At 37.1% G+C, this 27,176-nt stretch overlaps 1 protein-coding gene across 1 annotated transcript in view; it reads left to right on the top strand.

The window, feature by feature from the left end:
- Window positions 1-13,274: 13,274 nt before the first annotated feature.
- Window positions 13,275-27,176, top strand: part of LOC127563057 (calcium-activated chloride channel regulator 1-like) — a 31,430-nt gene continuing 17,528 nt past the window's right edge. Inside the window, exons 1-6 of the mRNA XM_051999261.1 lie at window positions 13,275-13,460; window positions 18,155-18,295; window positions 18,504-18,651; window positions 22,709-22,814; window positions 23,242-23,419; window positions 26,057-26,278. Of these exons, the coding sequence (XP_051855221.1) occupies window positions 13,302-13,460; window positions 18,155-18,295; window positions 18,504-18,651; window positions 22,709-22,814; window positions 23,242-23,419; window positions 26,057-26,278 (954 nt within the window). The 5' untranslated portion in view covers window positions 13,275-13,301. The remainder of the gene's footprint in view (window positions 13,461-18,154; window positions 18,296-18,503; window positions 18,652-22,708; window positions 22,815-23,241; window positions 23,420-26,056; window positions 26,279-27,176) is intronic.

Consider the following 27,176-nt stretch of genomic DNA (forward strand, 5'->3'; position numbering starts at 1 on the left):
ATGAGAACTAAGATAGTGTTGAATGGCAGTCAATATTTTCCCTAAAGAAGAGATGGGAAAGCATTCTTCCCAACTGTATGGCAGAGGAGGACTATGGGAATAGAATAATGCATCTCTAAAAATAAGATGCAGTCCATTTGTTGATTAGTTTTGCTGAACTTCTTTTACCTCTTAAAAAAAACTTCATCAAAAAGAATGGATTGCTGGTTAGGGGCAGAGGGAGAGAAATTTTCAAGCACAAACTATAAAAACCAAAAGACTACAATAAAAATAAAATAAACAATTAAAATGTAGAAAGAGCAAAAAATATTAATTGTTCACTGTTGGCAGAGAGATTAAACTTTTAACTTCTCACTTTGTTTACCCAACAACAGTTGTGCCCAGAAGTTAGTCTACCCCTACAAGGCAGAATCTCAGAGTAGGAAGAGAAGCAATCCTTACTTGAGCAGAAATCTCCTCAATATAACATGAGTTATTCATGAATCCAGTGAATGCCAAACAAACTTATATGACGTGGAAGACTCAGTGGTTGGAAAAGAGTCTCCACTTGAAAAGTTCTAAATTTGGAAAACCCAAGCTCCCAAAGTGGGCCATGTCACTTTTGGACAGTTCTGAATAATAGAAAAATTCTCTTTCTGTAGAGCTGAAGCCTATCTCTCACCTGTTGTTTCTAGAACTGCCCTCTTGGGCAAAATGAACCAACTTTGATTCTCCTTCCACATGATAGATCCTCACAGACTTGAAGGTCATGCATGGGTCAGTGGGAGAAGTGTTGGGTCTGGAGTCAGAGAACTGTATGGCCTTTAACCTATCATTCTAATCTTCTTTTCCCATTTCCTCATCTATAAAATAAAATTGTATTCTAAGGTCCCTCTCAGTCCTAGGCCTATAGTCTTGTAGACCCCCAAAAGTTTTCTTCTCCATGCTAAACATTACCATTTCTTTCAAATGAGCTTTAAATAGCAGAGTTTCAGTCCTCAAACCTTCTTCTAGACTTTCTCCAATATACCAATGTTCTTCCTCATGTAGCCTCAAGACCTGAGCACAATTTTCATACATATATTTGAAAGAAACATATAGAACCAGAAACTAAATATAACAGTAACTATAAAACAATTGCCAGTTTTGATGGCATCAAACACTTATAGAAAATCCTACATGTTTTAGGTCAGTGACACTATGACCAGGGCCAAACAAATGTAATTTAATCATTTCTTTTTCAGAATCCAAAGTCTGAAGCAAATTATTTCATTAATCATGAACTGTGTTGAGGGTCTTTTTGAAGGATAAATTTGTGAGTTAACTTTTATTAGCTCAATAAATTCACCCACAGGAGGATATCTACCCCTCTAAGCAGATGCCTCCTGAATTTCTATGGGATTCTGCACTTTCATTTCCATCTGCCTAGTCGATATATATCCATCTGTGTGTTCCATCCGCATATCAAGTTCAAATTATATCTAAAATTGAATTCTTTCCCCACAATTCCCCCATCCTTCATCTACATGATACTTCTTCAGATTCTATTGTTTCTGTGTATGGTATCCCTAATCTTCTAGTTACCCATGCTTATAACTTATCATCTGACCCCAGGTCCTGTCCATTTGATCTCTGACATGTTTTTGGCATTAATTAGTTCTCATTTACCTGGACAATTGCAAAAGCATCCTATTATGCGGTTTTCCCCACCTCTAGTCTTTCCCTTTTTCAACATATTGTAGCCAGAAGAAGCAACAAGAACACTCTAAAAGTCTTTCTTAAAAACTTTGAAAATCCAGCAGCTAGAGATAGAAAGAGAAACCCCATTTAAAATAACTATAGATAATATAAAATATTTGAGTCTCCACCTGTCAAAACAAAGTCAAGAATTATAGGAACACAATTACAAAACACTTTTCACACAAATAAAGTTAGATCTAAACAATTGGAAGAATATCAAGTGCTCTTGTAGGCCAAGCTAATATTTAAAAAATGACAATTCTATCTAAACTAATCTATTTAATTCAGAACCATACCACTCAAACTACCAAGAAATCATAGAGCGAGGAAAAAATAATAACAGTTCATCTGGAAAAGCAAAAAGATAAGAGTTTCAAGGGAATGAATGAAAAAAATGCAAAGGAAGGTGGCCTAGCTATACCAGACCTAAAACTATATTATAAAGAAATGGTCATCAAAATCATTTGGTACAGGCTAAGAAATAGAACAATGGATCAGTGAATTATGTTATGTTCACAAGATACAATAGTCAACAACTATAGTAATCGAGTGCTTGATAAACCCCAAAACTCCAGCTTCTGGGATAACTCACTATGTGACAAAAATTGCTGGGGAAAATGGAATATCATATGGCAGAAACTAGGCACTGACCAACACCTAACCTCCTATATCAAGATAAAGTCGAAATGAGTTCATGATTTAGACATAAATAGTGATACTATAAACAAATCAGGAGAACAAGGGATAATTTACCTCTTAGATCTATGAAGAAGGAAGGAATTTATGACCAAAGAAGTACTAATATTATGAAATGCAAACTGGATAATTTTGATTATATTAAATTTAAAAGTTTAAAAGTACAAATAAAACTAATGCAACCAGAATAGAAAAGTACTAGAAAACTGGGGGAGGAGGGATTTATATACCCAGTGTTTCTAATAAAAGCCTCATTTCTAAAATATGTAAAAAATTGACTCAAATTTATAGGACTACAAGCCAAAGGATATTAACAATTTTCAGGTGATGAAATCAAAAATTTGTTATAATTTTAAAATGCTCTAAATCACTATTTATTAGAGAATTCAAATTAAGACAATTCTGAGGTACCACTTCATACCTCTCAGATTGGCTAAGATGACAGGAAAATATAATTATAAATATTGGAGGGGATGTGGAAAAACTGGAACATTAATACATTGTTGGTGGAGTTATGAACTTTCCAACTATTCTGGAGAGTAAAGTAGAACTATGCCCAAAGAGCTATCAAAGTATACATACTCTTTGATGAAGCAAAAAGGGGAAAGGACCCACAAGTGCAAAAATGTTTGTGGCAGTCCTTTTTGTAGTGGTGAGAAACTGGAAACTGAATGGATGTCCATCAGTTGGAGAGTGGCTGCATAAGTTATGGTATATGAGTAATAGAATATTATTGTTCTGTACAAAATAATGAGCAAATTGATTTCAGAAAAACCTGTAAAGACTTATAAGAATTGATTCTAAGTGAAGTGACTGGAATCAAAAGAACACTGTATACAGCAACAAGATGTGATGATCAACTGTGATAGATTTGGCTCTTTACAAGAATGAGGTGATTTAGGCCAATTCCAATAGATTTGTGATGGAGAGAGCCATCTGCATCCAGAGAGGGAACTGTGGAGACTGAAGGTGGATAGTATTTTTACCTTTTTGTTGTTGCTATTGTTTGTTGGCTTGTTTGTTTGTTTTTTCTTTCTCATTTTTTTCCCTTTTGATCTAATTTTCTTGTGCATCATGACAAATGTAGAACTATGTTTAGAGGAATTGCCCATTTTAACCTATACTGGATTGCTTGCTGTGTATAGGGTAAGAAGGGAGAAAATTTTGGATGTTTTGCAAGGATGAATGTGGGGAAAAACTATCTTTATGTGTATTTTGAAAGATAAAAAGCTTTTATTATTTAAAAAAGAACTATGAAATTGATTATTGACATGGGACACACTGGCACAGAACCACCCAAAATGTAGAGTGCCCTCATTAGAGAATGTGTTGTGTTCTAAAAGCAAAGCAGAGTTACAGTAGCTCAAAAGAAATGCAAGATGTGAACATTTAGAGAATTTATCCCAAATATTCACATGGACTATTTGAGGCCAATCTTTGGTAGAGCATCCCAAGTTCAAACAGGTCTGATCAGCCATAGCTGGACACACTGTAACTTGACTCTAGTGAATCTAGAGGATTTTGGTCCTCTAAGAATGAAGGACAGCAAACAAACAAACAGTATGTGAGACATATGTTCTCACTCTCTGGTGGCTACTTCTCAACATCATACCATAGTCCATTTGATAGTGTTGCTAAGACTCTCCAGAAGTGTGCAGCCCTGACTTTGGAGAGCACTGACTCAGTCATAGATACACATAGTTTGGGTCTAAATGGAAGGGGTAAGAGAAGCAAATTTCTCTCTCTTGACTATAAAGCATACCAGGACAAAACTTTATGCTGGCCTAGGCATCTGGGGAATGAGGGATAAGAGAACAAGAAACCATAGTTCAGATAGGTTAGGTCTTATCTTACCCTGACAGTATGGTAGGTCACAAATCTGGAGGCCTAAAAACAAATGGTGTTTCACAAATCCCCCAGAGAATTAAAACTAGTCATGAGATACATCTTGTCAAACACATTCAGATGAATATAAACTGCTTGCATTTTTGTTTTGCTTCCCGGGTTATTTATACCTTCTGAATCCAATTCTCTTTGTGCAACAAAAGAATTGTTCGGTTCTGCACACATATATTGTATCTAGGATATACTGCAACCCATTCAACATGTAAAGGATTGCTTGCCATCTGGGGGAGGGGGTGGAAGGAGGGAGGGGGAAAATCGGAACAGAAGTGAGTGCAAGGGATAATGTTGTAAAAAATTACCCTGGCATGAGTTCTATCAATAAAAAGTTATTAAAATCTCAAAAAAAAAAAAAAAACCACATTCAGGCTCACAGACATATACAGCTTTTATTGTCCCCTCTACCTGCACAGAAGAGGCAAAATAAAATTCAATGAAGTTAAAAAAATCAATAAAAAACAATGCTCTTTATTTTTCCAATTTTTCTAAATTCCACATGCCTCATGACAACTAGTAAAGATGAGAAGCAGCTGGAAAAACAATTCTGTGATGATTTCACGGGGAAATATGGTAGGAATACCTGTCCTAGAGGTGGTTTATAGTAAGAATGATATGATAGGAATCACACTTTCTCAAAGATTGAAGCTAATGGTTTAAACGAAGAAGCTTTGTTCTATCTCATGTCTAGACTACTAAAGAAATTCAAGGATTTATAGATGTTCTGTGAACATTTGGTAGTAATTTAGTCTTTTCTATCTCCCTATCATACTTTTCCTTGCCTACTGATGGGGCAGAGTGAGCCATATGTACCCTGACTCAGTGCTAACTCACTGCACCCTCACCATTTTCATGCCAAGCTACATCCTTCACCTGACTCTGCATTTAGTTCCTGCTCACACTCTGGCCTGGTGAGAGTTCATCATAGTTCTCATCACCCAGACCTTCCACCCAGTTCTCTAGTTCTGATCAGGTTATAATACCTTTTACTATCATCCCATTTCATTTATAGTTCTAGGAACACTAAACAAATCAACATCAACATTTCTAGAAAGAAAATGTGACTAAGAACCTTGTGACATCATTCCTGCGTCTTCCCAGAAGGACAAACACACCTCTTCTTAGCCACCATTCCCCTTTATTTATTGTCTTTCCCTATTAGAAAGAAAGCCTCTAGCTTTTTGTACTGGTATCCTTAATTCTTAGAACAGTGTCTGACACACAGTAAATATTTATTAAATGATTTTTCATTCAATCAAATGTGAGGTAAATGCTATCACGTTCATCATCACCATTTTACAGATATAGAATAAAAGACTTGAATAATTAATCTCTTGGACATCTCCCAGCTCTAATGACTTCCTCAATTTTAGAATCTTGTAATCTGTGAATTTTTAAGTGTAATCTGAGTATTGATTGGTACCCTTTCTTCTTCTACCTCCAACTGTACCCTTATTCAAATATACAAAATAATCTCTGCTTCTTTTCTCCCCTTCCTGGTGATGAATCATCCACTAATTTTGATACCACTTGACTTTAATAGAAAACCAACTCCCCTCTCTTATCTGTGATAAGTTAGTCTAGAAGAATCACTGCTCTTGTGGTTTATTACATAGTACTGTTATAAGAATTTAGGAGATTGATGAGATCCTGAGTAACTAGGTGGGGTTGTCAAGGAAAGACTGAAATACTGATAAGATTACTCTCTGTGGGAAGCAGATCTATGATCCTATGAAAGCAGAGAACTCAGATTATATATAAATATAAATATATATATAATGTACATACATATATAATTTTTTATAATTTTGAAGAAGCAATTAAATAGTTCAATAAATATGTTGACATTTCATATGCAGGTGTTACTGCTGATGAGATTGTTGTAGACACCAATTGATGTGGTTCTGGCTCCAAATGATATGCACTAAATCTTGGGGTCTGATCATTCACAATGGTCTTTCTCTTTGAGAAAAGGTATATTTATTTAGGAGAAAAAGCTACAGACAAAATGGGAGAGATATAATAGACACCAGGAGGGGTAAACGTGAAAGAGAACATGAAAGAGAGTATATAGTTAGTTAGCTATAAGAAGAAAGACATTATGAGACATAATGGGGAGATCAGAGAGGAGAGACACCAGATGCTCTGGGGAAGGATGAAAGGAAAGTCACTGGGAGGCAGAGTGCCATGGTGGGCTATACCCCCAAGAGGGATTCAGCAAAGATTCAGCAAACGGATTTATAGGGGAAATTTAACCTCAGGGTTTTGGCATAGCTTGGATTTCTTGGCTGGACACAGTAAAGTGGCATTATAAGATTAAACTGATCCCAATCAGTGCCCTTCCTGTTTGCCTCAGGGAACAATTCCGTGAATATTTTATTCTCTCTCTGCCAACGAACCAATGACCTCATCATTTTCCTAATCTTTTGACTTCTTAAAGAAATCTTTGAAAAGTGAGTTGGTGTTAGCTTTAGCAATAAGAGAAGAAAAAAAAATTAAAGGAAATAGAATAAGTGATGAGGAAACAACATCATCACTCTTGTCAGATGATAAGATGATATACTTAGAGAATCAACTAAAAAGCTACTAGAAACAATTAACAACTTTAGCAAAGTTTCAGGATACAAAATAAATCCACAAAATCATTACCATTTCTATACATTAGCAACAAAGTACAGCAACAAGAGATACAGAGAAATTCCATTTAAAAATCACTGTAGATAATATAAAATATTTGGGTCCCTACCTGTCAAGACAAAGCTAAGAACTATATGGATACAACTACAAAATACTTTCCACACAAATAAAGTCAGATTTAAACAATTTGAAGAAGATCAAGTTGCTCATTAGGCCTAGCTAATATAATAAAAATGACAATTCTACCTAAATTAATCTATTTTATTCAGTGCCAACCAATCAAACTGCCAAGAAATTACTTTACAGACCTAGAAAAGATAATAACAAAGTCCATCTGGAAGAACAAAAGGTCAAGAATTTCAAGGGAATTAATGAAAATAAAAGTAAATGAAAGTGGACTAGCTGTACCAGACCTAAAACTATATTATAAAACAGTGATCATCAAAATCAGATGGTACTGGCTAAGAAATAGAGTAATGGATCAGGGGAATAAGTTAGATTCATAAGACACAATAGTCAATGACTATAGTAATCTAGTGTTTGATAAACCCAAAGACCCCCGGATAAGAACTCACTCTCTGACAAAAATTACTGGGAAAATTGGAAAATGGAAAGGCAGAAACTAGACATTGACCAACACCTAACACTCTATACCAAGATAAGATCAAAATGGATTCATGATTTAGACATGATACTATAAGCAAATTAGAAGAACATAGACTATCGTCTACCTCTTAGATCTGTGGAGAAACAAGGAAATTGTGGCCAAAGAAGAACTAGAATATATTATGGAATGCCAAATAGATAAACTGTGATTATATTAAGTTAAAGAGTTTTTTGTATAAACAGAACCAATGCAGACAAGATTAGAATGGAAGCAGGGGGGGAAATTTACAACTAAGGGTTCTGATAAAAGCCTCATTTCTAAACTATATAGAGAATTAACTCAAATTTATAAGAATACAAGCCATTCTCCAATTGATATATGGCCAAAGGATATGAACAAACAACTTTCAGATGAAAAAATTAAAACCATTTCTAGTCATATAAAAAATAGTGAATCACTATTGATTAGAGAAATGCAAATTAAAACAACTCTGAGATACCACTATATACCTCTCAAATTGGGTAAGATGACAGGAAAAGATAATGATAAATGTTGGATGTGATATGGGAAGACTGGGACACTAATACATTTTTGGTGGAGTTGTGAACTGATTAAACCATTCTGGAGAGCAATTTGGAACTATGCCCAAAGGGCTATCAAATTGTGTATACCCTTTGATTCAGCAGCTGTTCTCCTATGCCTGTATCCCAAGGAGATCATAAAAAAGAAAAAAGAACTCATGTGTATAAAAATGTTTGTGGTGGCCCTTTTTGTAATGTCAAAAAACTGTAAACAGAATGTATAACCATCAGCTAGGGAATGGCTGAAAAAGTCATGATACATAAATATTATTATGGAATATTATTGTTCTACAAGAAATGACCAGCAGGATGATTGCAGAGAGGCCTGGAGAGACATGAACTGATGCTAAATGGAATGAACAGAACCAGGAGATCATTATACATGGCAACAAGAAGACTATATGATGATCAATTCTGATGGATGTGGTTCTTTTCAACACTGAAGTAATATAGGCCAATTCCAGTGGATTTGTGATTGAGAGAACCATCTGCATCCAGAGAGAAGACTGTGGGGACTAAATGGGGATCACAGCATAGTTTTTTTGCCTTTTTTGTTGCTGCTTGCTTGCTTTTTGTTTTCTTACTCATTTTTCCCATTTTGATCTGATTTTTCTTGCACAATATGATAATTGTGGAAATATATATAAAAGGGTCGTACATGTTTAACATATTGGATTACTTGCTGTCTAAGGGAGGGAGTGGGGGGAAAGAAGGGAGAAAATTTTGCAAGGGTTAATGTTGAAAACTATGCATATATTTTGAAAATAAAAAGCTAAAAAAAAGAAAGAAGAAAGAAAAGTGGGTTTGGGGTCCCTAAACAGACCAATGTTAAAATTTTAGAGGCCAAATAGAAGGACCCTTGTTAAGTAGTGTCCCAAAGTTGGCCTGTGGTGTGGGAGTGTACCAGGGCACAATAGCAGAGATTAGCACAGGCCAGTTTGCACCTTATTGGGGGTCCATTCAGATACTAGGGTAGTATTTTGATGGGGTCCATTTGCCTCAACAGTTTCCTTCTAAACAAATGAGGCTCAAAGTTCTTTGATATATGGGGTGATGATTTCATCTCCTGAAACTACTTCCTGCTGGGAATAAGCATAAATCTGAGTCATTCTACAGGGTCCCAATCTGGTAGAGTAAGCCAAGATGGCAGAGTAAAGGCAGGAACACACCCAAATTCTTCCCCAAGCCACTCTAAATTCCTTTAAATAATAATAATATGTGTTTTGAAATTTTTCTCTTAGGAGCAGCTAGTTGACACAGTAGATAGAGCACCAGTCCTGAAGTCAGGAGGAACTGAGTTCAAATCTGACCTCAGACACTTAATATTTCCAACGTGTGTGACCCTGGGCAAGTCACTTAACCCCAATTGCCTCAGCAAAAAGATAAATAAATAAAAATTTTCTCTCTCTTCCTTCCTTCCCTCCTCTTCCTTGAGAAGATAAGCAATTTAATATAAATTATACTAGCTACAAGGACATGTAACAAAAGAAAACACAGACTAAAAAACAAAATGAGAATAATGAACTTTTATTTAAAAGTATGCTCCAACTGACATTCAGACTCCATCAGTTATGAAGGTAGATAACATCAATTTCTTTTTTTCCCTCATCTCCATCAGTCAATTCTTCCATCTTAATAATGCCATAATGATAGCAGTAACTAGTATTTACATAGCAATTTAATGCTTGCAAAATGCTTTATCTCATTTGATCTTCACAACAACCCCATCAGATAGAATGTTTTCCTTTGGGCCACCTGGCTACCTCTCTAGATTTAAGGCTGAATATGTGTGGCCGGGCTTTGTTGAGGAGAGCAGAAAGAGGATGTGATTCTATAGAACTCTGTCAGCAAAGTCTCCCCATTTTCTTTCCTTTTCCATTTCCCTGCTTCTTTTCATGCTGCTTTTTTGGCTTTAGTTGCTGTCGGTACAATCTGGCAGTCCTATAAGATTAAGGGAATGGACTGACCCAGTGCCATTTTCTTCACTAGGATGTGTGTATGTATGAGTGTGTGTGTGTGTGTGTGTGTGTGTGTGTGTGTGTGTGTGTGTAGGGGCTGTTGTTGTTTGTCCTTTGTTTTTTCCAAGAGGAACAATGACATAAGGGGTGATGTCTTGACTTGCTTGTGAATTGGATTTGAGTGAGACAGAGTTGTACAAAGTTGTCAGGCTCACTCTTCCAGAGTCTTGGAAGTTCAGGGGCAGGACAAAAGTCGAAATGATTGGCAGCAGATAACTTTGGAACCTTCAGGGTCTGATGGAATTCTAGACACCTGCCTCAGTCATTTTCGTGGCCACTTGAACAAACTGCTCTCATCTGCCTCTTCTGCTGAGGGAAATCTTCTCATGCTTGCCGGAGACATCCCCCTCTATCATAGATGGGTTTGAGGCCTGTTGGCTACCCCCAACCCGCTTTATCCTCTCTGCCAAGATAGTCTGACCAGAGTGTGGCTGGAATAGCTTCTTGGAGCCACAGGTAAGAACTGGTTGACCAATGGAACACCAGATGTGGATGATCAGCGCTGAAAAGACCTTGACAAGCCCTCACACCAGAGATGCTAGTCCTGCCTTAACCCCTCATACGCTCCTCAAGCAGGGGCTAGGAGCAGCTAGATGGCTCAATAGATGGGGGCTGCCCTTAGGTCAAGAAGACCTGCTCAAATCCTGCCTCAGACACATTAGCAGTCAAGTCATGTATCCCTGTTTGCTTCAGTATCTCCATCTGTCAAGTGAGCAGGAGAAGGAAAGGGCAAATCATTCCAGTAGCTCTGGCAGACAGACAAACAAAAAAAAACTAATGGGATCACCAAAAGTCAGACATGACTGAAAATGGCTGAACAATAACAGGGTGAAACTGAAGTATCTGTTCTCAACTCCTCTGTGCTGTTCTTCAATGGATTTCCATATTTGTATTCTGGTTCTATGTGGTTTATAAATAGCCTTAATAAAGAAATGAATGTATGCTTCCTTTGATGATTTGGGCCATTCTCAGAATCTCATTGGCCAATTGCCAAAAGTTCTGACCACAGAAGCTGAACAGGACCCTGCACCCTATCTATCGGAATGAGCAAAGGTGAACAGTGAGTCAGTGACTGATTCAAGGTTGGAGGTCAGTGCTAAGGACTCCATTTCCAGGGCCCTGACCGTCCTAGTGGGCAGAGTTCAGCAGTGGGAGCAGCAGCAAAAGATGAAGGTGTGGGACAAAGCTGGGCTGGCCACAAGGAATGACGGGTCAGAATGCATGCTTGGATATCAAACTTAAGTTCAATGTCCCTCACCAGCTCCTGACCAGTGAGGCCAATTGATTCCTAGGACTCTCTTTCCTTCTCTTCCTCTTTCTGGGTTCATGATTCTTGTTTATGATCCTGCTTTGGTACATAGATGAGCCTTTTGTGACTTCTTAGCCACACCCTCCACCTAAGCCAGGGGAAAGAAGAGAGTCATTGCTTAATAATTCATGAATGTCTGTGGAATGACTGACACACCTACCTATGGACTTGTGATTAGAAGCCAATAGAATAAGAGGAATAAAAGGTATAGCAGAAGTGAAATCTACTTAATAGAGATTCTGAGCCACTTTGGCAATCTGGTAAAAAAACAAAACAAAACAAAACAAAACAAAACAAAACAAAAAAACAGTGGTCTCAGATCCATGGTTTTAAACAATTGAAAGAAATGCAAAATTTCCTAGGAGTAAAGTAGTGAAAATAAAGATGTCATTTGTTTTTTATTTGTTTGTTATGTATTTTATTTTATCTAAGGTTATGGACTTCCCCAAATCCATCCATGGACAAGTTAAGAACTTCTGTACTATACAGATGAGAGTTATTGTTATTTTTATAATTATTATTGTTGCTTTTATTATTAGTTGTCTTTCCCACTTTATCAAAATTATTTAATACTGTATTATCATAAGCATTTTGCACTATAATTTAATTTCCCAAATTATCTCCCACATTAGAGGTATATTAGAAGTCATCAGTATTTTAATGAATAGAAATACTGTTCTATTACCAGGCTTGAAAGTGATAGATTTACAATAAACTCTTGGGACCTTAAAAAATAAAGTTCATAATTTTAAAACTTATCATTATCATTATTATTATTAAGAACAATAAAAACCTCCCTCAAAATCTCATTCTGATTTCTCATCCATGTTGATAATGATGCTGAGTTCTTAGAATACTTTGCCAGTACAGTTAAAGCTATGGCAGGTTTTACCAAATCTTCAAAGAAGGGTCCATTGGTGAAATGGATATCTTGCTTGCTGAGAAGCAGCTTCAGGTTCATTTATTAGCTGACTCCAAGCTGATAAAATTTTTGGCCACTTGCAATTCACAAAGATCAGTTCTAAAGGCAAGATTTCTTAACCTTTTTATTAGCATAATGAACTCCTATCCATTACATATGTAAATATATAGATCTTCGAAGGGAAAAAAACTATCCTGAAATACGGTTATTAAAATACTTTTTAAAAATTATGAACCTAAAGTTAAAAGCCTCCCAAAGAAAAAGGTTTTTGAAACTAGTGGAAAGAGCACCCACACTTAAGAAAACACAAAATCTTCAAACACTGAAATTATAATTTTATATTCGTAATGTTAAGAACAGTGTTTTGCCATCTAGCAAACATATAAGAAAACATACATGCATATGCAAACAGATGTGTTATGGTTGTGTGTATGTGTATGTAAGACACAGAGAGAGACAGAGAGAAAGAAGGTGGGAGGAAGAGAGAGAGGGAGAGAGAGAGAGACGGAGAGAGAGACAGAGAGACAGAGAGAGACAGAGACAGAGATACAGAGACAGAGAGAAACAGAGAGAGAGAGGATCTGTTATTTCATTGAAGAAAAAAGGGGAAGCTTCCAGATAAGGAAATTCCCTCTCCTAATGGAGCTTGGAACCTTTTCTATAATTTATTGTCTTAAAGAATTGCCTAACACTGAGAGGTGAAGTGAGTTTTTCAGATCATAAGCAAACATTTTTAAGTACTAACACTATAAATTGTTTTTGACATGACGATGAAAAATATGCATTTTATTTGAAATAGGGTCAAAGTCCTAGGTGAGTTATGCTAATAACTTTTAAGAGCATATATATAGCAGCAGAAAACAATTTCCTAGACTGGCCTCTTCCCAAAGAAGCTGGATACAGACAGTCCATCATGGTGTCATTTAAAACATTTCTTTTAACCTTGGTCCTGTACATGCTCCAAGGAGCAGGCACTTCTCTCATTAAGCTGAATAACAGTGGCTATGAAGATGTGGTCATTGCAATTAATCCAGACTTGCCTGAGGATGAAAACCTTATTCAGCAAATCCAGGTAGGAGAAGTGTTACTTTTTTGCTCTTCCATTTTCTTTGAATTCTGAAATGTGTCTATGTATGTAAAGGAAAATTCTTTATTGCTAACTATTTATTTGTAAAGGATTTTAATATTTCATTGGCTTGCTCTATATGAACTGACAGCAGGCAGGAAGCAAGAAGACTAAAGCAATCTTTTAAACCTTTTTTTTTTTTTTTACTGATGCCTTTGCTATTTACATTAGTTATATTTAAAGGGGAAGAAAGCAGGTCTTTTTTCAGAAATAACTATGTCCTCAGTGGCACAGGATATACTAACAAGGACAGTTCCATTTGGAACAGTCACAAAAATTATTTTGTCAGAAATGCCATTATCTTTATAATCCCTCTTCCTAGTTTGGGGCAATCCTAATCCTCAGAAGCCTCCTGCCTTGTAGTTTTTTGTTCCCTGGTAGAGGTCATGTTGAGGTCCAGCTTTGGGGTACCTAAATGAAATTAGGGTTAAGGTCTAGTGGCAGGTTTGGGGTACAGATTCGGCGCAAGGTGATCTAGTAGCGGCGCGAGTTCCCAATAAAAGCATTTATTGGCCCGGAGAGCTAGATTGATAAAAGAGGTTTATTATTGGATAAGCAAAGTTAAAGTATAGGCGAAGGTAGAGATAAGGAGGGCACTGGAGAGAGGGTCCAGTGGACAGAAGTCCTCACATGGTAGCCATGTTTGGAATCTCTGCAAAGAGGGGTTCCCAGCGTGGACTTTTTATAATAGGAGACTTAGCTCGAGGGGCTTTCGGGTGTAGCCCCAAAGTTGGCTCATATCCGGGTGGGGCTGGGAACAGGTCAGATCTTCTATTGGAATTCAAAGGGACCAAGATTTGTGAGTTAAAGGGCAATTTACATCATTAACTAGGAGAGGGTGGGAATCTAGAAAGGAATCTTTCCCGCATCAGTCAGAGGGTATCAAACTTCAGGGGGACAGGCAAAAGGAATTCTGTTGCTCTCCCCTGCCAGATGCCAATTACAGGAGCACTCACTCCTCCCTATCCCCAACAAGTATCGGAATTACTCATGCAAAATATTTTGTCATGAATTATCCATGTTCAGTTTTCCCCCAGTAGAAAGAGTTACTTCAGGACAGAGGTTGTTTGCTTTTTGCCTTTGTATCCTCTCTGCTTAATATAATGGTTGCACAGAACAGATGCTTCAGAAATGCTTGTCACCCAAAGTAAGCATTTGAGATGTTCATATCACAATTGATATTTATGTCATTTTAAGGGCAGTTAGGTGGTACAGTGGCTAGAGCACAAGGACTGGAGTCAGAAGGACCAGAGTTCAATCTGGCCTCAGACACTAATGGACAAATCATTTAATCATGTTTCCCTCAGTTTCCTCATTTGTAAAATGAGTTGGAGAAGAAAATGGCAAACCACTCCAGTATCTTTGCCAAGAAAACCCCAAGTGGGGCAACAAAGAGTCAGACTTATGGGAACAACAATGTCCTTCAAACATCAAACCTCAATTTTACAGAAAACTAAGTGACTTCATTATGATCACTTCTAGCTAAGCATATAAGCCAGAATTTGAATGTCAAGTCCAGTATTCCTGAAATTTGGTAGTCTGATAAACTCCTCAGAACTATTCTCAGAATAATGTTTTTAAATGCATAAAAATTATGCAGCGGATAAGCCAAAGGTTAGTGCAAATAAGGATGTGATTTTTTTTTTTCCCATCCAAGTTCAGGGACTCCCTGAAATCTATCTCTGGACCTTAGGTTCTCCTGACTTAGAGAAAATCTACAAATTTCAGCAAGGAGATTTTTATGACTGTGTCCCAGGGCACTTTCTTGGGTGCAGAAAGATGGAAAGGGATGAGGGGAGAGGAAGATTGTGAAGAGCTCTGAAAGTGAAACAAAGGATTTTCCTTTTAATTCTAGTAGTGCCAGGGAATCACTGGAGTTTACTAAATAGATAGGTAAGTGGTCAGATCTGCTCTTTGGGGAAGATCAAACAGTAGAATAGAGGAAGAACAGGAGCGGAAGAGACTTGTAGCAGCCTTTGTTACTCATTTATCAAGTGGATAATTCAGTTCAATTTAACAAGACTTACTGAGCTCCTATGATGTGGAAGGAATTTTGCTGGGACCTGAGAATACAAAGTCAGAAATGAAAAATAATCCCTTCAATGAATGAGTTTCCATTTCACTGGAAAAAGCTTGAATCATGAGGAGGACCAGGAAGATTCCTTTAAGAAGCAACAAGTGAGCAGAGCCTTGCATGAAGGAAACCAAAAGATATCAAGATGTGGAGGAAGCACTTTCTAAGTAAAGGGATAGCCAACCCTTTCTGGGACGTGACTGTGAAAGGTTCCAAAGGAATTTGTACTTAATCCTAGATTCAAGAGGATTGAAGATCGGGTTGTGCAATCCTCTGATTGTCAGCCTCCCTGCCCACATCTCTCCCCACTCTGGCCATCCTTCCATTTAAGCTGTCATAGTGATCTTCCTAAAGGAGAGGTCTGATCATGCTGCACATTCTGCCCCCCACCACCATGAGCTCCAGAGTTACCCATCACCTCCAAGATCAAATACAAAATAATGCCTGGCATTCAAAGCCCTTCACAATCTATCTCCCTTCTGCTTTTCCAGTCTTTTCACCATTCACTCCATGTCCTAACTCAGTACTTTTGATGAGGACTAGATTTGGGGTACCTAAATGAAATTAGGGTTTAGTTGAGGTCTAGTGGCAGGTTCGGGGTACAGGGAAACAAATAGAGCTCCCCTGCAACCCCACTGGATTTGGCGCAAGGATACGGTGGTAAATGAGGTCCAGTAGCAGCACGAGTCCCCAATAAAAGCATTATTGGCCCAAAAAGCTAGATTGATAAAAGAGGTATATTATGGGGTTTAGAAGCAAAGTTAAAGCATAGTTAAGGAAATGGACAAAGGTAGAAATAAGGAGGGCACCAGACAGAGGGTCCAGTGGACAGAAAGTTCTGACATGGCTGGCATGTTTGGGACCTCTGCAAAGAGGTGGTCCCAGTGTGGCCCTTTTATAATGGGAGATTTAGCCAGAGGGGCCTGTGGGTGTAGGCCTGAGTTGGCTCAGATCCCAATGGGGGCTGGGACAGGTCTGGATCTTCTATTGGAATTTAAAGGGACGAGGATTTGTGAATCAAAGGGTAATTACATCAACTAGGAGGAGTTGGGAATCTTAAAGGGACCACATCCGAATCACTTTCCTCTGTCTGTTCCCCATGTTGGGAATTCTATCCCTTCTCATCTCCACCTCCTGGGCTTCCTTTAAGCCCCAGCTAAAATTCCACCTTCTACAGAAAGCCTTTCCTATTTTTCCTCTGATGATTATTTCCCAGCAGAACTAGTTCCTCCCCCTTGGCTGAGTCTCACTCCCATCTCCTTGACTTTATCACATTTCTCCTTGTATTATAACTATTTGTATATGTGGCTATTCCCCAATCCCTTCTTTCCATTAGATTTCAAACTCCTAAAGAGCAGGATCTACCTCATAGCCATCTTTGTATCCCCAGTGATGTTTTGCAAATGTTAGGTATTTAAAAGCTATATATCAAACTGGGTTTACTTGAACTGTGTCCTGTTAACAGTGAAGTCCTTGGTGACTCTAAGGATGGGAGGAACAATCTCAGGGCCCCAACTAGACATGTATCAAACCCTCCATGCTTTGGAACTGGCTTACAGATCTACCAAGTTTCATAATAAAGGTTGAAAAAGCTTTGGCAAAGACCCTTAAAGCATTCCAATCAGTGTCTCCTCACTGAAAAGCTGGCTGCTTGTGAGACAAGAGGAGCAATTGAATTTTATTTCACAGATGAGAGCACTGATAGTCTAGTTAAATATCTTACTCAAAATCACAAGATTTATGAGGCATTAGCATGGCAGGCTTGCCCCCCCCCCCCAAACAGCTGATCCCACTCTAGTACTTCTTCTACCCTATTATATTATCTTAGCCTCATTTAAATTAATCTAGATAATGAAAAGTCCACAAATGTAAATAATAACTATAATAACCACAGCAAAATGGATTGGAAATTAAAGTAAGGTTGTCATCTGACCAATCAATTGAAAAGCACTTGTTAAGCATCTCCTATGTGCTAGTTACTCTGTGCTGAGGATTTAAAGGAACAAAACAATCCATACTCTCAGGGAGCTCCCATTCTAACTGATGTTGAGAGTCTAAAAGGAACAACATTGCTGGGAGGTCCTTGTGTTCTTTCTGTGCCCCCTCAATATGGAAGTCACTACAACAAAGTCCCAGGCTCACTTGTGATAAATACTGGAATTCCAGTTTGCTTTAAAGAAATCTTGAGCACAATTTTTAATAAAACCATTACATTGTCATGGTATACCTTTGATTCTCCCTGGGGCTATATATGGCTGTAGGCCCATGTGAATATGTGTTTAACATAAAGACATATAGTGGGGGGCAAACTTGGGTTGGAATACTTCCAGGGGATTTGGGGTCCATGAAGAAGGGTATGTATACTCTGGCTTCTTCCTAAACAGCATGCATTATTGGGACACTACAAAAAGACTGAACAATACAAACATCCAAATGTTGCCATTTTCACTTGATTAAAATGCTATGATGTTTTTATACTAGCAACTTTCTTTGTGAAGTTAAACAATTGTTGTTTATCCCTCTGTCAGCAGTCAGTTTTCCTGATATATTTCTTCTTTCCATATAGAACATGGTATCAGAGGCTTCAACTTACCTGTATCAGGCCACAGAAAAAAGATTTTACTTCAAAGGAGTCTCCATCTTGATTCCTACGACATGGCAGACAAAACCAAATTATGAGAACCCCAAACTTGAGATATATGATAAAGTAAGATCATCAAACTTTCATTTTTATTAAGAATTATTTTTTATTAAATGATATTTTAAGTTAAACATTAGGTCATGTGTGACAAATTTTTAAATGCAATTTTCTGATAATTAATGAAAAACTTTTCAGAATTTTTTAGTCAGTATTCCAAGTTTCATTTATGATATTCTACATAACAAAAAACTTTTTTAAAAAAATACATTTCTAGGCAGATATCTTCATTGAAGTCCCTAATCCTCCAGGCTATAATGTTCCACGAACTGATCAGATTAAAGGGTGTGGAAAAATGGGAGAAAGAATTCATTTAACTCCTGACATCATACTGGGAAAAATGGTGAACGAGTATGGACTACCAGGTACAGTTGCTGATGAAAGTCTAGTATTACATCATGTCTGCTGTGTATTTTGTAACTTAGATTCCACTATAGCAACTATAGTTCTCTTAAGAAAATGAACATTAGCAAAAAGATTGGAAGGGGGTTCCTTCTTTTCATTTAAAAAAGTATATCAGTATTTCATTTCTCCTTTGGAAAGGTAATATTTTAGACTAAAGGCTTCTAAAGTTTCTTGATTTCTCTTCCCATCAGTAAAAAAATAAATAAATAAATAAATACAACTCACAACATATACAGATGTACCTAATTACAAATTATTTTTGTAGAAATTATTATATATACTCAAAAGCTTTTATAAAAGAGATATTTTAAAGGATGAAAAAAATTAATCAATATTTAATCCTAAAGTGAATGGAGAGATGCTGGAATTTATTGAGTAGGGGAGTGACATGGTCAAACCTGCCTTTTAAGATTATCACTTTGAGAGCTTTGTGGAGGATCAACTGGAAGAGAGAGAAGTCAAAGGCTAGGTGGGAGACTAATCAGCAGACTACTGCACGAGTCAAGCTATAAAATGATAAGGGACTGAACCAGTGTCAACTGTATTAGTAGAGAGAAGGGGACAGATGTGAAGATTAAAAGTGACAGTGTATAATGATTGACTGCATCCATGGATGTGGCGGTATCTAAGAAAAAATAGGGAAACTTAAAAGATAAATTGGTTTGAAAGAAAAGCTACTGTTTCATATATTCAAGGCAAAACAAAAGTGCTCCAATCTCACTCTGGTGGATTCTGTGTCAACAAAAAACAAAAGAGGAGGCGGTAGGGCTCTTATCACTATCACTGCCCCCAAATGAAGAAGAAATTAGGAAGTGTGAACAATTTTTCCAATGATGTTTGAACAGATGATGTAGGGAGTCAGTTTAGTTTGTAACTGCTTAGAAGATGTAGATACCCAGCTCAGAAAAGGGAAGGGTAGGAGCTTGAACAGCACAAGGAGATGATAGAATGGGGGAGTTTGGGGAGATTAGGTAGGCATGGTTGTGTTGGAAATATAACCATAGCAAAATAATATAGCCAATATAACCATAGCAAAAAGAACAAAAAGACTTAGAGTCAGGCCATAGTTTCTCCTAGATTGATCTTAATAAATGCCTACTATATCCTAGGAATTATACTAAGCCCTGAGGATATAAAAAAAGAGTATCTTCTCTCAAGGAACTTATAAGCTAATGAGAAAAATAGCTAGTAAATATGTACAAACAAGTTATATATAGAATACATAGACAAAAATAAACAGAAGAAGACAGCACAAGAATTAGGGAGATTAGGATAGACTTCCTGTAAGAGGTAGAATTTTAACTGGGATTTAAAGGGAGACCCAGAGGTCATTAGTCAGAACGGAAGCGGGAGAAACATTTTAAGCATGAGGAAAAGCCAGAGAAAGTGTCTGGAGCCAGGAGACAGACTGTTTTATTGGTCAATTAGACACAAGGCTGTTTGACGAATAGAATGAAAGCTACATAGGAAGGCTAGGCTGAAGAGTAAGTATTGAGGAGTAAAGCATAAGAATATTGGAAAGATAGGAGGTGGTTAGAGTACAAAGGGCTTTGAATACCAGAGGATTTCATATTTGATCCTGGGAGTGATAAAGAGCTTAATAGGAGATGGGGATGAGAAGGAAGGATTCGGGGCATAAATGATGACATGATCAGACCTGAGTTTTAGGGAAATCATTTTAGTGGCTAAATAGAGGTTGGATTGGACTGGGGGAGATCTGAGGCAAGCAGATCCATCAGTAGTTTATTTCAATAGTCCAGATAAGGGATGGTGAAGGTCTGGGATGGGGAAGAGGGGTGACAACAACAGAAGAGAGGAGTCATATACAAAAGATATTTCTAAAGAGAAATCAACAGGCCTTGACACCACACTGGATTTTGTGAGTAAGACAAGATGAGGAATCCTGAATGACTCCTAGGCTGTGAGCCTGAGGAACTAGGAGTATAGTGTTGTCCTCTATAATAATAGGAAGAAGAGTAGAGGGTTAAAGAGAAAAAGAATGAATTTGGTTTTGAATACAGTGAGTCAGAGAAGTGTCTACCAGTGTCTACTATGTGTCTACTATGGCATCATGTCAAGATGTTTGAAAAGCAGTTGGAAATGTGAGATTGATGTCAACAGAGAGGAAAGGAATGGAGGGAGGGAGGGAAGGAAGGAACTATTATGTGCCAGAATTGTGCTGTCTTTACAAAAATTATCTGTTGTGATGCTCACAACAACCTTGAGAGGTAAGTCCCTGCCTTCTTTCCTCCCTCCCTCTTTTCCTTCTTTCCTTTCTTCCTTCAGTGCCATGTGAATTGCTCTATCCACTGGACCACTTACCTGGCTTAATATGTTTTCAGATGTTCTGATGCTATCACTAGTACAAATAAGGTAAATGTATGGAGATTAGAATCTCCATTTTATAATTGAAGAAATAAGGCAAAGATTACAAGACTTGTACAGGGTCATGCAGCTAATAAGTGTGTAAATCTAGCTTGGAACTTGAACTCCTGGTGCCACGTGAATTGCTCTATCCCCTGGACCATCTACCTGGCTTGAATATGAAATTGAAAAGTTCTAGAAAAAAGGCCTCCAGGGAATTTATGACCAAAGAAGACCTAGAGATCACTATTGACCACAAAATAGAAAATTTTGATTATATCAAAAATATCAAATTGAAAAGTTTTTGTACAAACAAAACAAATGCAGACAAGATTAGAAGGGAAACAATAAACTGGGAAAACATTTTTACAATCAAAGGTTCTGATAAAGGCCTCATTTCCAAAATATATAGAGAATTGATTCTAATTTATAAGAAATCAAACCATTCTCCAATTGATAAATGGTCAAAGGATATGAATAGACAATTCTCAGACGAAGAAATTGAAACTATTTATAGACATATGAAAATATGCTCCAAATCATTACTAATCAGAGAAATGCAAATTAAGACAACTCTGAGATACCACTACACACCTGTCAGATTGGCTAGAATGACAGGGAAAGATAATGACAAATGTTGGAGAGGATGTGGGAAAACAGGGACACTGATACATTGTTGGTGGAATTGTGAACACATCCAGCCATTCTGGAGAACAATTTGGAACTATGCTCAAAAAGTTATCAAACTGTGCATACCCTTTGATTCAGCAGTGTTTCTACTGGGCTTATACCCCAAAGAGATACTAAAGAAAGGAAAGGGACCTGTATGTGCCAAAATGTTTGTGGCAGCCCTGTTTGTAGTGGCCAGAAACTGGAAAATGAAAGGATGTCCATCAATTGGAGAATGGTTGAGTAAATTGTGGTATATGAATGTTATGGGATATTATTGTTCTGTAAGGAATGACCAGCAGGATGAATACAGAGAGGCTTGGAGAGACTGACATGAACTGATGCTGAGTGAAATGAGCAGAACCAGGAGATCATTATATACCTCAACAACGATACTGTTTGAGGATGTATTCTGATGGAAGTGGATCTCTTCGATAAAGAGAGCTTTAATTGATCAAGGATGGACAGAAGCAGCTACATCCAAAGAAAGAACACTGGGAAATGAATATAAACTGCTTGCATTTTTGTTTTTCTTCCCGGGTTATTTATACCTTTTGAATTCAATTCTCCCTGTGCAACAAGAGAACTGTTCGGTTCTGCACACATATATTGTATCTAGGATATACTGTAACCTATTCAACATGTAAAGGACTGCTTGCCATCTAGGGGAGGGGGTGAAGGGAGGGAGGGGAAAAATCAGAACAGAAGTGAATGCAAGGGATAATGCTGTAAAAAATTACCCTGGCATGGGTTCTATCAATAAAAAGTTATTTAAAAAAAGAAAAAGGCCTCCAGGTACTGGACAGTTTATCTACAGGTGATCTGTGAGAAACCTTGAATAAGGATTTCACAGGAGAAAAAAGCTTAACCAGGATGCAAGCTTCAGGGATCAAAGGAATGCCCACATAGCTCTAAGGGAATACTCACAGCACTGCTGAATTGTAGAAGTAACTGTGTTTTTACATTTCAAATTTATTCCCACAGGTAAAATCTTAGTTCATGAATGGGCCCATTTGCGGTGGGGAGTGTTTGAGGAATACAATGAAGAGGAACCTTTCTACACGTTTAATGGAAAAAATGTGCCAGTAAAGTATGACAATTTTCTTTTAACTTTTTGGAACCCACATTAGACTGAAATCATCTTCTCTTAAGTTAATCTTAAAAATATTTCAGTTGTTAAGATAAGGAGTCCCTCTTACTTCCCATGGAGATGACAATAAGAAGCTGGAGGCCATTCCTGTGAGCAGCACTATCAAGGATACTAGTTAACCAAACCTGGTACCAGATAAACTAGCATTGAGATAATCCAAAAAGCCCTGAAATTCTCTGCAGGAGTTCTATGTCAAATAGAAATGATTCTTCCTGGCTACCTGAGACTTTACTATCTAAATGGGATTCCTGATACATACTTTTGGTTATGAAGAGATAATTAATGTGATAACATTGGAGATACACATGGGTTAGAGTGGTTTTAAATTAATTAATGTTCTTAAAATCTAATCTTAATATGTTTTCAGATGTTCTGATGCTATCACTGGTACAAATAAGGTAAATGTATGTTCCGGGGGCAGTTGTTCCATCAGATCATGCAAGACAGATCCAAAGACAGGAAAGTTTCAAAAAGACTGTTTATTCATACCTGATAGACATCAGACTGAGAAAGGCTCCATCATGTTCATGCAAAGCATTGATTCGGTAAGTATTTGGATCATTGGTTCTAAACAGAAGACACAATGTATTCTAATGCGAAGAACAAGATTTATTAGTGTTATACTTTGCAAAACACTTTTCCCTACCTTCTAATTTGACCATGAGAATGCCCTTATTAGCTATAACCATCATTTCCCTTTCATACATGATGAGAAATGATTTGAGTATTACATGGTCCCACTAGTAGTTCAATGGTCTTGCTATTCACATGCTCTGTCAGAACATCTGTCTGGATGACCTGAGGCAGGTCCCTTGTGCTGAGCAGTCCCTTAGTGAGCCTTTATGTCTCATTAAAAGGGAAGACAGCAAAGGGAACCCCACTCATTCCTCCAGTCTTCTTATAAACCCATTACCTCACACATGTACTCTGGCTCTTTCTCTTTAAGTTTAGGTTACATTAAAAACCCCTTAAATCCTTAAAATAAATAAAATTGGGCCTTTGCAGAGAATGCTTTCTTGGAAGTAAGGTGGGGTGGTGATGTCACTACATCCTTAATAGTTCTTTTTAATGTTTTACTTTCTATTATTCTTATACATAAACCAGTATGTGTGTGTACATACATACAGACAGACATACATTTTTCATTGAAGCAACAAGGTGTTGTGGTATATTACAGGCTGAATTTGGACTCAGAAAGACTTGAATTCAAATCCACCTGTAGACACTTCCCATCTATGTGACCCTGGGAAAGTCAGCTTCCTTATATGTAAAATGGAATAATAACTGTACTTACCTCCCAAGATTATTGAGGATCAAATGAAATCATAATTGTGGAGGGCTTAGGATAGTATCTAGCAGGTGACTGATAAATGTTCTTTATGAACTTCTGTATAGACACATCTCCCCATTCTGTACTTGTGGTTGTTGAACTCAGGGGAAGAGCTTCACTTCTTGGCCCATTCTGTGCTTTACCTCACTCCCTGTTTAAGCCTGTTGTATTGATGCAGCCACTTGATGTATCAGCTATCCAATTCAGTTTGAAGACATCTGGATATCAGACATATGTACATATTCTTTATGCCATCATCCAAGTCACTGATGAAAAAATTAATAGAACAAGGCCAAGGAAATATCCTTGTAGCCTCTTAGAATTGATTACTGCACACTTGACCTGCAATTCCAGAGACTTTACTGGAGGTTCCTCCCTATTTCATAATAATGCTAAAACATTTTAATATTTAATATGGTAAATATAAATAGGTAACAGTGACATAAACAAAAGCTCTAAGGAGGAAGGGTCCTCAATTTTTAAGTATAAATGAATCACAAGACCTTATCTACTCCAATTCCTCTAAACAAAGCCTGCCATATATCATACCTTTGCATTACTATATTAATCACTATTTCTGGAATCAGTCAGCCAGGGCTGAACCTAATTGCTTATGTGATTATTCTTTCTACATTTCTTCAGTGTGTTCATGAAGAAACGTTGTCACATATTCTGCTGAAATTTAGCTTCATGAGATGTTTCCATGATCTAGCTGTCTTTGTCATTGTCTTTTCATCTTGGAAGTGCTCACACAAATCAAGGTTTCAATCATTGTTTTTTCATGTTGCAAGTGCTCATAAAACTCAAGCCCTAGATACTCAGAGAAGAATCTAGTTGGAAGAAAACCTGGAAATCACCTAATCCAGTCCTCAAATTGTAGACTGGGGAACAATGTGGACAAGAGTATGCTGATGAATGTTTAACAATTGGCTCGCTGAAAAAAATTATATATATAAATATGCATGATACCTGTTTAAGTGTTAACTGCATTGTTAATTGTGACCAGTATCAAACTCAAATATAAATGAGCCAACAATCCACACAGAAGGATTCTAGAACCTGATACAAACTTGGTTTGAAAATGTGTTTCTTCCCTTGAATATTTCACAATCTGGTTTCTAGTGGCATGGGTTGTCATTTGTTGCCCTAGATATTCAGCAAAACAATAAACCTAGCCCTTACTTTTAGCATTTACTGACTGTAAATGATCATGATGAAAATTCAACAATTGGCTCTTCACAGCCTCTTAGAATTGATTACTGCACACTTGACCTGCAATTCCAGAGACTTTACTGGAGGTTCCTCCCTATTTCATAATAATGCTAAAACATTTTAATATTTAATATGGTAAATATAAATAGGTAACAGTGACATAAACAAAAGCTCTAAGGAGGAAGGGTCCTCAATTTTTAAGTATAAATGAATCACAAGACCTACTTATCTACTCCAACTTCTTCACTTTGCCAGTGAGGACAGTCAGGTTAAATGCTTTGATCAAGATAGTGAAAGGGGAAGGATTAGAATCCCAGAAGTCATAAAGAGTTTTTCAAATGAGTTAAGTTTTCTTCCCTAAATCATCATTGAGTTGCTAGTTGGATTTATCATATTTATGTCTTAAAGAAAAGTTTCTTCCCCTTTTTTGTGTCATAGATCCCTTAGTACTCTGGTGAAACCTTTAGAATCCTTGCAATAATTAAGTTTTAAATGTATAAAATAAAATGACAGGATGACAAGCAAAATAAATCATAATTAAAATGATGTAAAAATGTCTTTTCAAAATCTAGTTCATATACTCAAGTTAGGAATCCCTTTTTTATAATTTCTATACTTATCATGAAATTGGGCTTTTCAGGTGGTTGAATTTTGTAGAAAAGAGAACCATAACAAAGATGCTCCAAATGCTCAAAACCAGAAGTGCAACTTCCGAAGCACATGGGAAGTGATACAAGATTCAGAAGACTACAAGACATCCACTCCTATGACAGCAGCACAACCACCAAAACCCAGCTTCTCATTAAAGCAGATCAGAGAAAGAATCTTATGCTTAGTTCTGGATAAGTCTGGAAGCATGGCGGTAAGCCAAATGGGTTCCTATCCATCTACAAATATTTATATATAGATAAGCAATATCATACTAATTGTATACTACTAATTTTATCAATTAGTTCTACTTAATACCTTGTTTCAGGTTCTGGCCCAAAACATCTCCTTTGTAAGATTAGATCAAGGACACTGAACCATGATAAATTAGATAATTATTGTCTCTATCAATTCTAATGACTTAAGAATTTGTAAAGATTCCAACAGGTTCCATTCTCCTGGGGGTTGAAATATAAAAGAGACTCATAAAATCTCGGGATTGTTGGAAATAAAACTGATCTCATGGTTTTAAAAGGAATCCTTTCACTGAGTTTCCCTTTAAGCCCTCATACTCATACTCCCTCCCCTGCTCTTTCTCCATGAATCTTTATTTATAGTTAATATCCCTTAATCAACATGACATTTTAATTGCCAGAAGGACTAAATGAAGAATTTGCTCTACAGTTAGCTTCCCATCCATGAACATCTAGAGTACCTGTTAGTCAAATTACCCAATCCACTTTAGATGAGTTCATATTTAGATCCTTTATTGATAACTGTACAAAGGCATCAAATATTCTACCTAAAAATTAGCTCAGATTACATTCTTTAAAATATTTAAAACTTCATTAATGTTGTCAGCACTCTCTACTATACTGCACCATTCTCCACTCATCAAAATAGCCTACTAGTCCTAGCAAAAATTCCATTAGTTTCCTTGGTGAAAAATGATTTATTAAGAGAAAATATGGTAAAGTGGATGGAAAACTGATCTCTGAATCAGGAAGATCTGGTTTTAGTTCCCATATCTGGCATGTACTGCATAGGCAATTCTTTGAAAGTATAAGTTTCAGAAAAGGTGCCAACTTGCCTTGATAGAGAGAGTTAATTCA

The sequence above is a fragment of the Antechinus flavipes genome, chromosome 4 (assembly GCF_016432865.1).
Source record: "Antechinus flavipes isolate AdamAnt ecotype Samford, QLD, Australia chromosome 4, AdamAnt_v2, whole genome shotgun sequence".
Taxonomy (NCBI): Eukaryota; Metazoa; Chordata; class Mammalia; order Dasyuromorphia; family Dasyuridae; genus Antechinus; species Antechinus flavipes.